The 17,128-nt window shown below is 45.9% G+C and overlaps 1 protein-coding gene across 6 annotated transcripts in view; it reads right to left on the reverse strand.

The window, feature by feature from the left end:
• Window positions 1-8,865: 8,865 nt before the first annotated feature.
• LOXHD1 (lipoxygenase homology PLAT domains 1) overlaps window positions 8,866-17,128 on the reverse strand; it is a 196,146-nt gene continuing 187,883 nt past the window's right edge. For 4 of the 6 annotated variants that reach the window (XM_082241742.1, XM_082241744.1, XM_082241743.1 and 1 more), the window contains 4 exons: window positions 16,498-16,668; window positions 14,723-14,861; window positions 13,384-13,545; window positions 8,866-10,423 (listed from right to left, as the gene is read on the reverse strand). In XM_082241742.1, coding sequence (XP_082097868.1) covers window positions 9,943-10,423; window positions 13,384-13,545; window positions 14,723-14,861; window positions 16,498-16,668 — 953 coding nt within the window. In that variant the 3' untranslated portion in view covers window positions 8,866-9,942. The remainder of the gene's footprint in view (window positions 10,424-13,383; window positions 13,546-14,722; window positions 14,862-16,497; window positions 16,669-17,128) is intronic. The other 2 variants (XM_082241741.1, XR_014224459.1) reach the window with 2 other exon arrangements.

Consider the following 17,128-nt stretch of genomic DNA (forward strand, 5'->3'; position numbering starts at 1 on the left):
AGTAGAATTTAGTTGCATGCAGCCCATAGTGTGCCACCAAACTTTGACCAAAAACAGCATAGTCCGTTCTGGAAAACAGAGTTGATCCCAAGATGCGAGTGAGAATGTATTGCAGGGCGTTGAACTGGATGAGACGTTGGGTTCCTTCTATGATTCTATGAGTGGTTTTCTTAACCAGACATGTCTGCTTAAATGAACAGGCTGTGTTCAGTGTTGCAACTCTGCCAGTTCCAGGAACTTCTGTGCACATAACAAAACTTCCTCTCCCTTTGTGCCCTCAAAAACAGCTCTGGAGGATTGGGGGACCCTCCGAAGCATTTTCAGGGGCCCACAGGGAGACGAGGAAATGAAATTCTTGTTGCGCAGAGGAACCCTGCTGGTGTGACATTGGATACAACCCTATGATTGCTCAAATATCACCATCTTGTTTTGCTGTGAACAGAGGAAGAGATTGCTCAGTGGCAGCCAGAGGAGGCAAAGTTTGGAAAGATTCACTTCAGACGATCTTTCTTGTCTTCTGAGGGAAGAACAGGCATCCATTCATTTCCTTTCAAAACAATTAAAAACCCTCTTTGCGAGGAAAAAAATATCCAAGGGTGGCTTACTTTTGCCGGAAGGTGGCACTAGAAATCGGTAGCCATCTTCCAATTTGCTTTGCTAAACTTTAGGGTCGAAGCCCAAAGTCAAGAAGAGTTGAGTGCCTTGGGACTAAAAACAAACAAACAAATAGAAAACATTGCCCAACAATATGGCTTGGGCCTACTTCCAGCAGCAGCAGATTATACTGTTAATAGCATTTAATAATCATAGTAATTAATAATAGCAAGCAAAAACAAGAGTGATATGGGGCAGGGGTTTGGTTGTGTCAAGTTCTAAGCAAATGTAGAGAGAAAAGTTGGCCGAACTTCAACGAAGGGGCAGCTTGTAACATGGTTTTCTTCCAGAGATGGTTCTTGACTTACATAGATGGGCAACCAACAGTTCTGTCCATGACTGACTGTGCTGGGATTGAGCTTCAGAATCTATTTACAACTTTCATCCTGATTCTTTCCAAAAGATATTTTTATGTACAGGGTGCTTCCACTCAGAAACGGCACCCACTCCTCCCTTTAAACTGCTAAGCACAGGAAGAAGACTTGACCTCAGGGGACCCTAGTTCTTCATTTGTGCTGTGCTATCTGCAATGATCCTGGTTACGCTTGTTCCAGAACGTAGCTGCTCCAGCATCAGTATTTGGCTGGGTTTACCGCCTCCCAGGACAGAGGTCTATTAAGAGGTCTACAGAGAAGGAGAGCCGCCATCTTTATTCTTGTTCTGTTTTCTTCGTGGGACCCATTGGTTTGAAAGTGGCAAGTGTTGATTCCGAGTCCTCCTTGGAGTTCCTGTCCAGAGCACTGCTTCTAGGGAAGAAGGCAACCACCACCACAGTGACTCAGCCCAGTTGGGGGTCTCCCTTGCTTCTGCCTGTTATGGGACAACTATGGAGATCTGCTAGCCCATCTCATTCTGGGGCCTACAAAACTCATGGGGCTTTATGGAGATCACAGCAAGAATGGAATGGGAATCAGTGTGGCGTTTGGTGCCAATGAAGAGAGGGAGATTTCCTCCCTCAAAGCAAATGCCACCTTCAGAGGAGAAGTTTTCCTAAGGGTTGAATGCCCTCTGCCAGCTGCAATCCCAGTAATTAACACCAACACCCCCCAACTGATGTTATTTGCATTCTTCAAAACCTGCAGTTAGATGCATTTGATGTCACACCTAGTTTGACCCTTTGTGTCTTGCAGAAAGTGCTTAGAACTTGACATAGCCAAACTCTTACTTGGGAAATATTTTTAATGGGGAGGAAATGGGGCTCTTTTTTAGCCCTGTCTGAAAAGCAACCATTCTTTGTGGGGGGGAAGCGAGAGCTTCCACTCCAAGTGCTTAAAAGCCTATGCGAAAGTATTAATATATATACATACATACGTACATATATATATATATATATTACATTATTTGCCTACTGAATAATAAGCACAGTTTAAAAAAAAAAATGGTGAAGCAAAGCACCAAACCCTCATTGGTTTTTTTAAAAAAAATATTATTATTATTATTATTATTATTTGGAGTGAATGGGTGAGGGACGGCGACTTGTACAAGCGAATGCATGTGAATTGCCAGAACTGCATTAGATGACGTTCAGTGGCTTTGCAGTTAAACGTCTTGTGCGAATGAGGACATTGAATGACCTTTCAAAAAGAAATCTCTAGAAACACACACAAAAAACACATCGATAGTTTACAGGGTTTTGTGAGTTTAAATGCCTTATATTTAACAATCATAATTTATGACTAACTTGTAGATATTGTGGGTTCTTATTTAATTATTTTTATAGTTGGGTTGTTTGTTCTTTTTGCATTTTTAATTATAATTTATTTATTTAGAAATGAATACTAATTTTTTTAATTGCTCCTCTATTACCTCATAATATTTTTTTGGCATAATTTCTGGGAATGGAATGCTTTGCATGCGTTGGTACTTTCAAAGAATAATAATTTTGAAAAAATAAATGATAAAATGGGCGGGGCACATTTATCGTTTCAAAAACAAAAACAAAAAAAATATTCAGGGTGTGTGATGACAAACTGTATTACTTGTGGTGCTGTTACCTTGGAGACATTCCATACAAAAAAAAAAAAAGCAAAACTTTGATTCTGTATGCTGTGACATAGTGGAAAATCTGCAATATAGTGGCCGTGTTTTAGCACACACAAAAACACACATACACACATTTAAAACATATATAGATATATAAATATATAGATATATATGAATATTATTTGCACTCATGATCAAATTGCGATGATCCACTCGCTCCTGCCTTTGTGTGTGTGTGTGTGTGTTGAGGGGAAATTGCCACCCTCAAAAACCAAACAGAAGGATTGTCTCCCTTTTCTGAAAGCTTTGGATGACATGCCAAAAAAGGGATCTTCCTTCCCTTGGGGATTTATGCAGAAACAAAGCATGCCCACAAGAGCTGATCCACGTACGACGGTGGCTGGGTGTACATTTGGCCACGAGGAACTGTGGCACTAGAGAGAGCAAGTCTTGGGCTTCTGTATCACACAGCCCTTGCAATGCGCAGAGTCTCCTTTGTGGAAACTATGCTCTAGTTTCAGCTACGCTTGCCTTGCATTATTGGCTACCTGACCAGGCTTTGCCAGTGTGATCCTCCAGCTATATAAAAGGGGTGTGGCTATCACACAAGCAAGGCTTACTCATGTAAAGGCTGCTCACTAAAGGTTCGCCATGTGGTTGGAAAGGGTGTGTCTGAGCTCCATCCCAGTCCCACCCACCCAGATCATGTGCGAACCAGTCTCAAATCTCCCAAACATTACAAGCAAACCCCAGGCTGGTGCATCTTAAGGAAAGAATCACCTGGAGAGGCGCTTCATCCTAGCTGGAGAGATGTGCTAGTCCCCGATATCTTAGCAGGTAAATTCCTTGGAGCAACGGCGATAGCTTAATACACAGTACATGCATCACCACTGGTGATGGTAAAGTCCAGAAGGTCTCTTCACGATTGCCATTGCGTGCATGTTCAGAAATAACCAGCGACAGTTTCCCATGTGTATTCCAACCTCATATGCTCCAAGGTGGCGGGACCCATGCTAGATCATGGACCTGGAAAAGTGCTTTTTCAGGCACAGTGCCCCCGAAAATGCACATTTCGGGGTGCCGTGTGAGATCACAGACCCACAAAACAGTCTTTTGGGGGGAGGGGGAGAGATCTTGGCCCAAAATCTTGTGAGAGCATGGTGCCCCAATAGCTGCGGTGCCCTCATGGGGGGGGTGTCCTGGTTTTCCAGGGCAGTAGGTGGGTATGTAACTTGTCTGCTGAAAGTGGTATCCCCAGCCATGGGATGGGGTGGAAGCAAAATTTGCTTCACGTCTTAAGTGGGGTCACACTCCCTCTTCCAGGTCCTTGCACTGATTTGTACAGTGGTACCTCGGGTTACATACGCTTCAGGTTACATAAGCTTCAGGTTAAAGACTCCGCTAACCCAGAAATAGTGCTTCAGGTTAAGAACTTTGCTTCAGGATGAGAACAGAAATCGGGCTCCGGCGGCGCGGCGGCAGCAGGAGGCCCCATTAGCTAAAGTGGTGCTTCAGGTTAAGAACAGTTTCAGGTTAAGTACGAACCTCCGGAACGAATTAAGTACTTAACCCGAGGTACCACTGTGCATACATGCAACATGCGTGCAACCTTACTGGAGTAGAACAGTAAGGACAGGCATTAATAAGGGAATATTATGATTGACTGTGATTATGGATGGCTGACCTCTCCAGGATTTTCCCAACATGCACCAGCTATGGCCAAAAAGGGAAGCTTTGTTTTTGTAGAAAACCCCACCAGGGCAGCACGATCACACAGTTTTTCCCTTAATGGCAGAAGAAAGTGAATGGATCATCCACTTTTTTTTTTTTTTACTCCTACTGCTGTTCTGTTGTGCTGTGCAACATTTTGCTACATAGACTATTTTATAGGAGAAAGCTAGAAAAAAATATTTATTATTAATATTAAAGCAATAGTGCATTTTGGGAGGGGGGTGGAAATCCAAGAGACATTAGAAATTGTGTAAATGCTTAGATTCACTTTTGGTGGATTTTTTTGTACTTTATTTATAACTAATAAAATGAATTGCATTGCTAACTACTTCCCCGGAATACGTGATGGCATCGTGATTGGGTGGGAAGGGAGCACTGGATGGGTTGTGGGAGCTGGGTTTGTTAAAGCACTGGGTCTCGCCGTTTCTAGCAAAGTCTGGAACAAACAAACAAGCGACCGAACAACCTTTTCGGGTCAGTGGAGTTTTGAGAAAGTTCTGGGGGTGGCAACTGCGAAAGTGCTGCTGTGGGAGGTTGTGGCATATCACAAAATGGGTGCCATCGGGATGTGGCGTAATGCAAAATGGCTGCTGTGGTATAACTGCAACATCCAAAAGAGCAGAAAAAGAGGCAGGAACACAAGATGGGGCTGGTATGCCCCCACCAGGGCCGGATTTAGGTTTGATTTAGGCCCTAAGCTTCTGAAGGTAATATGGCCCTTTATATGTCCAGCTGTCCTTTGTCAACAACAATTTGTCACTTTTTTGTGTGTTGAATATATGCTATATGGTAATTTATGGACCTAATATGTATCTAAAGCCATTTGCACATAACAAAATATGCAGAATGTAGGCACCCTATATATAGACATGAGCAAACTAGTGATATTTTAGGGAGGAGGCGAGCAGGTGGGGCCCAATACTTACACCATAGGAGCCTACACAACACAAAACACTGTTGCTGTAGGTAAATGTAAAGGGACCCCTGACCGTTAGGTCCAGTCGTGGCCGACTCTGGGGTTGCGGTGCTCATCCCGCTTTATTGGCTGAGAGAGCCGGCATACAGCTTCCTGGTCACATGGCCAGCATGATCAAGCCACTTCTGGTGAACCAGAGCAACACATGGAAATGCCGTCTACCTTCCCACCAGAGCAGTACCTATTTATCTACTTGCACTTTCACGTGCTTTCGAACTGCTAGGTTGGCAGCAGCAGGGACCAAGCCACGGGAGCTCACCCCGTCACAGGGATTTGAACTGCCAACCTGATCGGCAAGTCCTAGGCTCTGTGGTTTAGACCACAGCGCCACACGCATCCCTTCATTGCTGTATGTAGGTTTTATCTTAGCCATTTTTTAATGTTATATTTTGGAAATGTACGGTACATCCAGGTTTTTTCCCTTTAATTTTTTTTGGGGGGCCCCAAGAGAGTGGGGCCCTAAGCTATAGCTTGTTTAGCTTATACGTAAATCTGGCATTGGCCCCCACCATGAGCTAATAGGGAAAATGGAGAAGAGGCGCTTACAGCAAAGAGGAAAAGACATTTACCTCAGCCACCACCAGACTGGATCACAGATCTTTGCAGAACTCCTCTCCTCAGAATGGAAGGGAAGTGAGTGTCCGATCCTGGCCTTGAATGAAATGTGAGCGTGTTTTAAGGGCGGCGGTGCAAATTTGGAGAGGCCAAACTGCCGGGGAGGGGAAAGGAACTGAGACAGAAGGACAAATGGTCTCCTGTCCATTGTGGATATGTTGGGGAGTAGTTTGGCAAACCGCTGTTGGGGTGAACTGTTGGAAGCGGGGACTGGTTTGAGGACAAGCTGTGTGGGTAGAGGAGCTTCAGTTGAGCTGGGAGGGGAGGCGTGAGGGACTGGGTGAGGTGTAAAGGGAGGAGGGATGGCCAGGTATGGGAGAAGGAGAGTTGGCGAGGCAGGTGCAGCGAGCAGGGGTGGTAGCCCCGTGTGTGTGTGTATGTATACATGAGAAGACCCATGCTGAATCAGGCCAGTGGTCCATTTCGTCCAGCATCCTGTTCTCACAGTGGCCTGTGGAAACCGGCGATCAGAACACCAGCACAAGAGGAACTCTCTCCTGCTGTTCCCAGCAAATGGTATCCAAAAGGATTTCTGCTTCCAACTCAGAAAGTAAAGCACAACTCTCATGGTCAGCAGCCATTGACAGCTCTCTCCTCAATATATTTGTCTCCCTTGGGAGGTGATGGACTCTCCTTCCTTGGAGATTTTTGAAGCAGTGGTTGGAGGGTCATTTGAGATTCCTACATTGCAGGGGGTTCACCTGAATGACCCTCGAGGTCCCTTCCAGGTCTATCATTCTATGGTCACAGTAAGGGGCTGCAAAATCCCTGTTACAAATGTCCAGCTCACATTAAAGATAGAGGTACCCCTGACCATTAGGTCCAGTCGCGGACGACTCTGGGGTTGCGGCTCTCATCTCACTTTATTGGCCGAGGGAGCTGGCGTACAGCTTCCGGGTCATGTGGCCAGCATGACTAAGCCGCTTCTGGCGAACCACAGCAGCACACAGAAACGCCGTTTACCTTCCCACCGGAGTGGTTCCTATTTATCTACTTGCACTTTTGTGCTTTCGAACTGCTAGGTTGGCAGGAGTAGAGACCGAACAACGGGAGCTCACCCCATCACGGGGATTCAAACCGCCGACCTTCTGATTAGCAAGCCCTAGGCTCTGTGGATTAACCCACAGCGCCCCCCGCGTCCCCCAGCTCACATTACCCTGCACAAAATGTAGAGTTTCCAGGGGTCTTTGTGAAGCTGTATTCTGCTAAACTCATTTTAAATCCTGTTCTTTGCAGATATCTCCAAGGGGATGTATTAGTCCCCAAGGAAAAGATGAATAAAAATAAAAGCCTCAGGGTAACTGGCCTGTCACCTAACTAATCTTGTAGGTAGTCTGTGGGGCTAAAATGCTGCCATTAGGCGAAGGCAAGAGGCAGTTGCGAGAAAGAAAACAGCAGCAGACCTTTAAAGGACAGCATCTAAAGTTTGGCAGACATCACTGGCGTTACGGTGGCAGAACCACGCCTGCCATTCTCAACTCCTGCAGCCGCACCAATTTAATTTGGGTTTCTGTAGTATGGCATTGACCGAGGAGCGAGCACATTAGCAAACGAGGAAGTCACTGCAGCAAACGAGCTCTCCATGCCTGACCAGCTGACAGCTCCCCAGCTCTCCAGCTCCCTTTGCCAAGAATGCATTCATTTTAGAGAAATATATGTAAATCCTCCCATTGGAAAAGTTCAGCGGGAATCTTATTACGCCTGTAGCGTCAGTTGTTGTAGCAACGGGCCTCCGGTGGGGGTGGGGTGTCAAAAGTTGAACGCAGCAGAAAGGGAAAGGAGGATGGAGGCATTTTGGTGTGAGTTGCTTTGGTCAGGGTCTTCTGTTGGGTCTCTGCAAGGAGCCTCAGCTTTGATTTGAACACACTTTGCATTGACTCCTGCAATACAGGAATCACAGCTAAAGAATCCCATCAAACCTCTGCTTAAAAACCTCCAGCAAAGGAGAGCCCACCACATTCAGTTGGAGTCTGTTCCGCAGTCGAACATCTCTCACCATCAGGAAGTTCTCCCTCTTTAGTTGGAATCGCCATTCCTATAATTTGAGCACAATGGTTCAGGGTCCTACCCATAGGAGCAGCAGAAAACAAGCTTGCTCCTTTAGCTATCATATCACTTCTCAGCCTTCTCTTCTCCAGGCTAAATATACCCAACTCCTTCAACTGTTCTTCATAAGGCTTGGTTTCCAGACCCTTGATCGTCTTGGTTGCCCTCCACTGCATGCATTCCATCTTGTCAATGTCCTCCTTAAATTGTGGTACCCAGAACTGGACATAGGACTCCAGGTGGGGGTCTGACCAAAGCAGAATGAAGCTGTACTATTACTTCCCTTGATCGGGATACAGTGGGAACTCGACTCACGACCACAATCCATTCCAGAGGCCCGTCCTTATGGTGAAACAGGTAGCTGGGAGAGGTGCCGTTGTGTGTAGGCACGGGCGGCGATTGCCCGCTTCTGCATAGGCGCGAACGGCAATTGCCGCTTCTGTGGAGGCGCGAACAGCGATCGCCGCTCCTGCGCATGCGCGGACAGCGGCAAACCCGCCGGTTACTTCCAGGTTTGCCGTGGTCACAACTTGGAACGTCCGCAAGTGGAGGCGGTTGTAAGTAGAGGTTCTACTGTACTCTACTTCTGCAGGGAGGGTTTTTGTGTGGGTGGGGTATCCTTGGGTACCCCCACTTCATGCAGCTGAGACCCACATGCAGTGGATGCTGCTCAATTAGGGCAAATAGGATGAGATGGTTGGATAGTGTTCTCGAAGCTACCAGCATGGGTTTGGCCAAACTGTGGGAGGCAGTGGAAGACAGGAGGACCTAGCGTGCTCTGGTCCATGGGGTCAAAAAGAGTCGGACACGACTAAACGACTGAACAACAACAACAGGGCATTGTTCTACCTTCTGCTGCTCTCTCTTCCTTCTGCCCTACTAGTCCTAAAGGGAAATATATGGAGTATATATGATGCTCTGGTGTTTGCATGTAAAGTTGTATACATAGTTCTATGATTCTATAATTTGTCTTGTGAGCAACCTGTGGCCTTCAAGAAATTGTTGGACTCCAACTCACTCCCATCAGCTGGACAATTGTCAGGGATTATAGGGACTGTAGTTCAACAATATTTGAAAGGCCACAAGTTCCCCATCCCTGACTTACCTCAACAGCCTGAGAATTGAACCTTGAATCTTTCATATCCAAAGCACGCACTCCATCATTCAGAGGTTTAGCTCCTAGATGGGCAGGAGATGACCAATGTTATTCCAGCTGCAAGAACATCCCTATTAACCTAATTAGAGGCAACCAATCCTAGCTTGGCATTTTCAGAACTCTGGATGGGGGTGACCAGCTCATCAGACAGGATTTATTTATGCCTATAATAAAACTCAACAATATTTTAAAAGTCAACTTTATTCATGCTTAAGTACCAGCATATAATCTGGCAAAGCTAAAATGGCTCCATCGCACACACTGGAAATGTTTTTAAACAGAGAAAGGCGCCTTCTGTTTCTCATGTAAGTTGCTTTTTGTTAAAGTATTTTGTTCTTTTTCTAATTAAAAAAAGAGGATAAATCAAATAACAGCAATAATTAAAAATGTTAAAACACAGCATTTTAAAGGAATTTTAGTAAAGGTTTTCCAGCGAACAGGCACTATAATGACAAATGAACTGCGCATTAACGTTTTTTGTGGATTGCTCCGAAATGATTTAAACAAGGAGAAAAGAAGTTTTAAATGCAATGAAAATTTTACTGAAGAGACGTATTTTTTACAAAATAGGGATAAACTGCTAATATTCTGTAGCAGAAGCCTGTAAGCCCGTTGAAAGGAAGCTGGTTGGTTTAAATTTACATGGTAAGCAAAAATGGGTTTGTTTTGACATTCTGTTTAAGATGGGGGAAGAACGGGAACAGGGACCCAGACTGGGAAACACCATTGCCCAGCCAGATTTAAGGATTTCAAGGAAAAAAATGTACATTTAACGTTGCCATTAATTCCTTGGAAACAGCTCTCTGTAGGTTAACCCATCGCCTCGATTCTGATCCAGCCACTTCCCGCAGGGGAAATTTGTGGTCACGCCTGTAGCAGAGTTGGTGATCTCCACCCGTTCCACCAGCCATCCGCACGAGATCCCGGTGCTGTCGTGCTCAATGCGGACTTTTTTCAACTCCCCAAGCTCAAGGATCTCTAAGTAGAAGCGGTCGGTATTGCCCCGCTCAAAGAGGTTGCGGCACTTTTGCTTGAGCGCCCGCTTGCCGGAGTCCCCGTTCACTCCGAATATGGTGATGAGGACATTGGCGTCTGTGCCAGACCCCTTCTCAAACCCTGTCACAACAATGACCTCATATTTGACTGGCACCAAACTCCGAGCTTTGCTGGCAAAGCTCTCGATCACCTTGGCACACTCAAAGACCTTCTGGTCGCCCCTTTTCCTGCAGAGTGGTATTTTCGCATTGCACCTGAAGAAATACCTGCCAAAAGGAACAGAACAGAGCTTTGTACCTGGGACAATTAACGGCTTACCTTTCTGACCAAATATTTCGCTGCAGGGAGCTTCTTTTTCTTGGGAGAGAGAAGGCACACTTTCCATAACAACTATTTTGTTGGCTTTGCTAAATCCCATTTGATTGAATGTTTTGTTATCCTTCTTTTGTTTAAATTCCTTTGGCTGGCAAACTTCCATAAGCATACCAGGCACAGAAATCCATTTAATTGGATGTGTAGCCTATTCCCCTCCACCCTGCTTCTGAAAAGTTGCAATCTCTGCCCCTTCCATTTCCCCTATCCCAGTCTCAGATGACAATGATTATTTATTTCATTTATGAATCCCTTCCCACGAGGTGTCTTAAAGGTATAATAACATATGCAAAAAAGTTACGTATATAAAAACTGTTAAAACAATTGCAAGTATGAAATAAACTTTTTCAAAAAAATCCCATGTAACTAGCTAGATAGAAAATAAAACAGCAACAGCACATGTGTAAAAATCCATTCAGATCCAGCACGGATACCAACTGGGATAAAGATCTCTATTTCAAATGCTTGTTGAAAGAGGAACATCTTTCGCAGGTGCCAAAAAGGCAACAGAGAAGGCGACTGTTCAATATGCAATGGGAGGGACTTTCAAAGACGTGATGCCACCACACAAAAGGCCCTGTTCTGACACTGTAGGGAATGAACTGGCATAGCAACTCTTTGCTACAAAGATGACATGAAGGCTGGCAACATTGACCCCGCTGTGTGGGAAGTCCTTGCAGATGACCATAGTACAGTCAGGTTACAGATGCTTAAGGTTGCGTTTTTTTGGGTTACAGACCGCCAAAACCTGGAAGTACCGAAATGGGTTACTTACGGGTTTCAGTGGTCGCGTATGCAGAGAAGCACTAAATAGCGCTTTGCGCATGCGCAGAAGTGTCGAATCTCAACCTGCGTGTGCACAGAAGCGCCGCTGCGGGTTTCGAACGTGTATCTCGCATGGATCACGTTCACAACCCAAGTGTCCACTGTACTGTACCTGAAGACACACAGGTCATGCATCCATAGCAGTGGACCAGAGGAGGAATGACCACTGGGAGGAGCTCAGAGAGAAGAAACGCCGTGGTGCATCTGCAGCAGCACAACTGGATGCCTTCATCTGCCCCAGCTGCAACAAAACATGCCTCTCCCGTACCAGTCTCTATAGTCACAGCAGATGCTGTAACCTTCCAACAGTTTGACTTCACTTCCAAAGGCACACTGCTCCATTGCCTCCTGAGACAGGTGGGTGCCAACAACATCAAGGGAGCAAGCTTCCTGCTAAGATGATAGCTGCAGGCTACGGTCTCTTGCTGTAAGCAGTGATAGGCTGGATATGTAGGGGACGAGGCAATCTTTTAGGCAGGCTGCTCCCAGTTAGTTGCATGTGCAAATGTGACCAAACGCACGGGACACGGGTGCATTGTTAACAAAATGGGGATTTGTTTACTTTCAGTTCCAGGGCCCATACAGTCATTCCCAAACTGTGTGTTGGCATACACTAGTTGTACCACAAGGGAAGTGTGACTGGTTTCATGGGAAATTAACGAATTGAATAATTAACAGCTCTTGTGAGCCCCAAAGACTCTTACAGAGAAGGCTCTTTGGTCTGCCTCCATGTTTTTCATTGTTCTGCCTAACACTGAGCCAAAAAATGGAAAATACGGGGCTAAGATGGGTGAAAAGGGGCAACCTGTCCTTTTGCGAATTTTGAGGGAAGGGAGAAAATCTTGTAATGTTACGGGCTCACGAGAAAAAGTGGTGGGCATGGCAACGTTTTGTTCTTTCAAATACAATTTTGGTGCCGATGCAAAACAACCATAGCGGTCCTATTGATGGCCCAGCAATTGCTATTTCCATGCCTTCCATGCCTTTTTTGGAATTACGACACACCATGATATGATATCTCAAGGGTCTTTTGTATCTGTGTAGCAGAGAATGGCAGCCTGTACTTAGGAATGGGGATTAATTCAGTTCAGTTCCCAATTAAAGGCCAACTTAGTTAATGTTCATTTCCTGAAACAATTCGCCAACCCCAGCACAGCCCTTCTTCAAAATTTACATTTCTCTGAATTTTGCAATGTGGTTCTCCAGCCAAGTAACGTGCACAGATATGCATTTAAAATGTGCATAAAAATTCAAATGGCATACAAGAATGCATAGATTCGGAAGGGACTAGAGATGGGGAAGAAATTTGATTTAAGATAGGCTTAGAGGCAAACCTTCAAATAGGCATTTTCCGCAATAATATGTGGACCGAAACACAGATGTCATATGAAATTAGCTTTTCTTCAAATTTTGCAATGCTGTTCTCCAGCCAATTGGGGAGGGGGGAGATGAGAAATTTAATTTTCCAAATTTGCCCATCTTTATGTATCCCACTGCAGATGGCTGTCCTTCAACTCAATTAGGGGTGAGGTTGGAGCTAGTGCCATCATCCCTACTCTACCCACCTGCATGTTCTACTTACTCATGAGTATAATGCCTGAGTAGGAAAAACCAAGAAACATCCAATCAAATCTGGAAAGCCAGCCACCCTATTGGTGAGCTACATTCATCTGGTTCCATCTGGTTTACCTCCTGAACAAGGGAGACATCAGTCATTCAGCCCTATAGGGGGAAGGGGGACTGTAGACTTGACCCAACACCATAGTCAGGACATGGACCTTGTTGCAACTATCTGGAAATACCACCAGATCCAGTTGTCCCTGCCACTTGTGGAATCAGTGAATGCCAGAGACATCTAGGGCAGGCATAGGCAAACTCGGCCCTCCAGATGTTTTGGGACTACAACTCCCATCAACCCTGACCACTGGTCCTGTTAGCTAGGGATGATGGGAGCTGTAGTCCCAAAACATCTGGAGGGCCGAGTTTGCCTATGCCTGATCTAGGGAGCTCTTTCCTACAAGCCACTTACTGGTTGAAAAGTTCCAACTCCGTGACGATAATCTCCTCAACATGCCAGCAGACTTCTGTTTTCACACTTGATTTCTTTCCATCTTTTGGACAGTGACTAACACAGATGGCCGCAATATCGCCGACATTCTTGGAAGCGAACTCAAATTCGTCTGTTGCTCCTCTGGAGAACACCCCGCCCCGTGACAAAATAAAACAAAAACCCAGTGCTGATTAATATCAGAAAGACCAACAGTCATGATGAGAAGACAGAATTCATACAAGGTTGGAAGGTTGTGGACTCTCCTTCCTTGGAGATTTCTAAGCAGAGGCTGGATGGCCATCTGTCATGGATGCTTTAGTTGTGATTATTGCATTGCAGGGGGTTGGACTAGATGACCCTCAGAGTCCCTTCGAACTCTACAATGCTGATTCTGTTATTTATAGTCTGCTGTTCACCTGAAGTTCCCAGGGTGGATATATTTAAAATCCAAAAGCAAAGTTAAACAATAATATTAAAACAGGTCCACGTAAATTTCCATTCAAATGAAGCAGCAGCAATATAAATCCAGTCCTCCGTACCTCATCCTTCACCAGAAGCCTGCGTCTTCCTCCAATGGCATTATATTGGAGGAAGGGTCAACTCTCGGTGGTAGAGTGTAAGTGTCGGGGACCATGCTGAGAAGAAGTATAGAATTAGAACAGTGGTTTGCAGAGGGACATAGTTCAGAAGACAGAAGTTGGGAAGAACTGGGCGGTGAACAGTTAGGAGAAGAAGAACTGGGAGAGAAAGTTAACAGGCTGACTTTCGCTGGAAAGCATCCATCCGCTCAGCCCAAGGTTAAGGAGAACAGATAAGGTGGCAGAACAGAAAGCTAAGTGGTTGCGAGATCAGGTTGCAAGACACGGAAGTGACGTGGGTGACCAGGGGGGAAGTGGGTGGTACCCTTAAATGGGAGCACCTTCATGCCTAGAAATGGATTCTTTGTTCTCTTGCTGTGATCATTAAAATTTCTAACCGGTAAGAGATTCTTTTTGCTTTGTTCTGTTTATCTACTGCCAAAGGGGGAGAGGAAGCTAAGTCCCTGAAGCCTGACAGTAAGCTTTCCATGTAGAAGGTTGGAGGTTCAACTGTCAACATCTCCAGGCAGATGCTGGGAGAGATTCCCTCTCTGAAACCCTGGAAAGCCACTGGCAGCCAGTGTAGGCAATGCAAAGGTAAATGGACCACTGGTCAGATTCAATATAAGGCAACCTCCTAGAAGAGGAATTTCCTGTTAGACAGAGAGGAATGCCTCTTCTGCAGCAAAATTGCCATCAGCAGTCATCGTCGCCATATATTATTAAGACCACCCACATACCTTAAAAATCTCCTTTTTTTGGGTGAGTTCTCCAGCAGGAACTCTTTCGACCGTCCCTTCTTCCCCTCGAAAATAAGAGAGACGTTCTCCTTTGTCTCTGCGTCATCTCGGTCACTTGTGACTGTCTCGATCTTGTAAGCTTGGAAGTCAGAAAAGAGCTTATGGTGAATTGGGGGAAAGACACAGCCCTCAGCCCTTCCTAGTTCATAGCTGCCATTTGAGCTTGCAGGCTTCATTTGCTATTAAGAGTGTCTGTTTCACATGCGTCATATCTGACAACATGTAAAGGTCCCAAAGGGGGAAAGGTCTGGGCTTCTTCTCCTGGCTTAAAGAAGGATGGGGAGCTTGTGACCTTCTCCAGATGTTGCAGGACTACAACACCCATCAGCCCCACCAAGGATGGCCAATAGTCAGGGATTATGGGAGTTTTAGTTCAGCAACACTTGAATAGCCACAGGCTCCCTAGCCCTGCACCTTCCACCTAGTGCACAATGAACATAGAATAAGATGAATGAAGAGTCTTTAAGATGCTTGTTCATTAGCAGCATGACCTAGTAACTCTTTTCAGGTGTTAAAGCTGTGGGCAACAGTAACTTAGCTCTACTCCCCCCCACCAACATTTTTGTTGCATTTAAACTCGGGAAGGTAGAGAATTGTACCTGTGGAACATTTTAGAACAGCTCATGATACTGTTTATTCAGACAAGTGGGGCAAAGTGGGGCGTCAACACCACTGGCCCAGATTTCACCAGCTCCAAAGCGGTCCCCACATTTGCTGTTTCCATGCCCTGATGCAGATGTTGAGGTATGGGCCCTCTGTAAAAGGTAAAGGTAAAGGGACTCCTGACCATTAGGCCCAGTCGTGACCAACTCTGGGGTGGCAGCGCTCATCTTGCTTTATTGGCCGAGGGAGCTGGCGTACAGCTTCTGGGTCATGTGGCCAGCATGACTAAGCCGCTTCTGGCGAACCAGAGCAGCGCACGGAAACGGTGATTACCTTCCTGCCGGAGCAGTACCTATTTATCTACCTGCACGTTGATGTGCTTTCGAACTGCTAGGTTGGCAGGAACAGGGACCGAGCAACGGTAGCTCACCCCGTCGCGGAGATTCGAACCGCCAACCTTCTGATTGGCAAGCCCTAAGCTCTGTGGTTTAACCCACAGTGCCACCCGTGTCCCTGGGGCCCTCTGTAAACCTTCACAAAAACAGGACACCCCATTGCACAGGGGCGCTGGTTGCATGAAACCCTCTGCATAAGCAGAGGCAGATTTGGGGGAGCACAACCAGTTGCACTGGGTGCAGAGCCTCAGGGGTGCTGCAAATATGATGTAGAATGGAAGGCAAGAGGCAGGGGGCCACTGAATTCTGGCAACGCACAGGGGGCTGATGAAATCCGAGCCCCCTGAAGGCCACTGTCATGAGCGATTGTTTAGGTGCAAGATTCCCCTCATTGGGCAGTGCCAGTGGTGTGCCCAATGTCAAGTGGAGAACAGCTCAGTCAGTAGAGCATGGGACTCTTAATCTCATGGTTGTGGGTTCAAGCCCCACGTTGGGCAAAAGATTCCTGCATTGCAGAGAGTTGGAGTAGATGATCTTTGTGGTCCCTTCTAACTCTACAATTCTATGGTTCTATGACCAGTGGCATAATCCTGCTACTCCACATGGAGCTTCCACCTGTGGAAAATGTTGGAGGAAGGCTAGCATGACTTCCATTTTAAATAAAATGGCTACCACGAGTTTCCCCCTCCACTGCCCAGCTCTCCCATTTAGACCTACAGGTGCGTTCCTTCAGTTCCAGGATGTCATTATTGGCACAAGCCAGCTCTCGGAGGAGCTGCCCATCGTCTTCGCTCTTCGCCAGCCAGCGATCACACTGGAAGCGGAACATCTTGTCCATCAGGGAGTCTTCTATATCGATGTACTCCAAGTGCCAGCCGGGTGCTATCCCTGGTGGAAAGGAAACATCTCGTTACTTGGGGGACATGAAGTAGGTTCAGCTGCCGCCACCTACAGGTAGGGATGTCAAAGAAGTCCAACAAAAACGGGAATGGAAATCACTGGTGTTCACTTGTTTGTCCAACATCTGGAATGGAAACCAACGGAAATCCAGTGAACACAGTCAGTATTTGCTGCTGTTGTTATTTTCAGCCTGCAAACAGTATGAAATTGATTGTGTCTTCCCTTCCACTTATACCGTGTCTCCTTTCTGCTGAAATAAATGGGGTGGAATAAGATAACGAAAACATAATTTGCATAATGATGTAAGCATGGTCCACAAGCTTCGTTCTGGTGGTCCATGGCGCATCTTTGGATTTGTGGTTGAAGAGGTGAGACAGCACGTCTATCACATCAGATATTCATTTTTATTTTAAGCTACATTTGAATCGCTTCTTTTATTGCATCGCCA

This window comes from Podarcis vaucheri (genome assembly GCF_965113315.1).
Source record: "Podarcis vaucheri genome assembly, chromosome: 11".
Classification (NCBI taxonomy): domain Eukaryota; kingdom Metazoa; phylum Chordata; class Lepidosauria; order Squamata; family Lacertidae; genus Podarcis; species Podarcis vaucheri.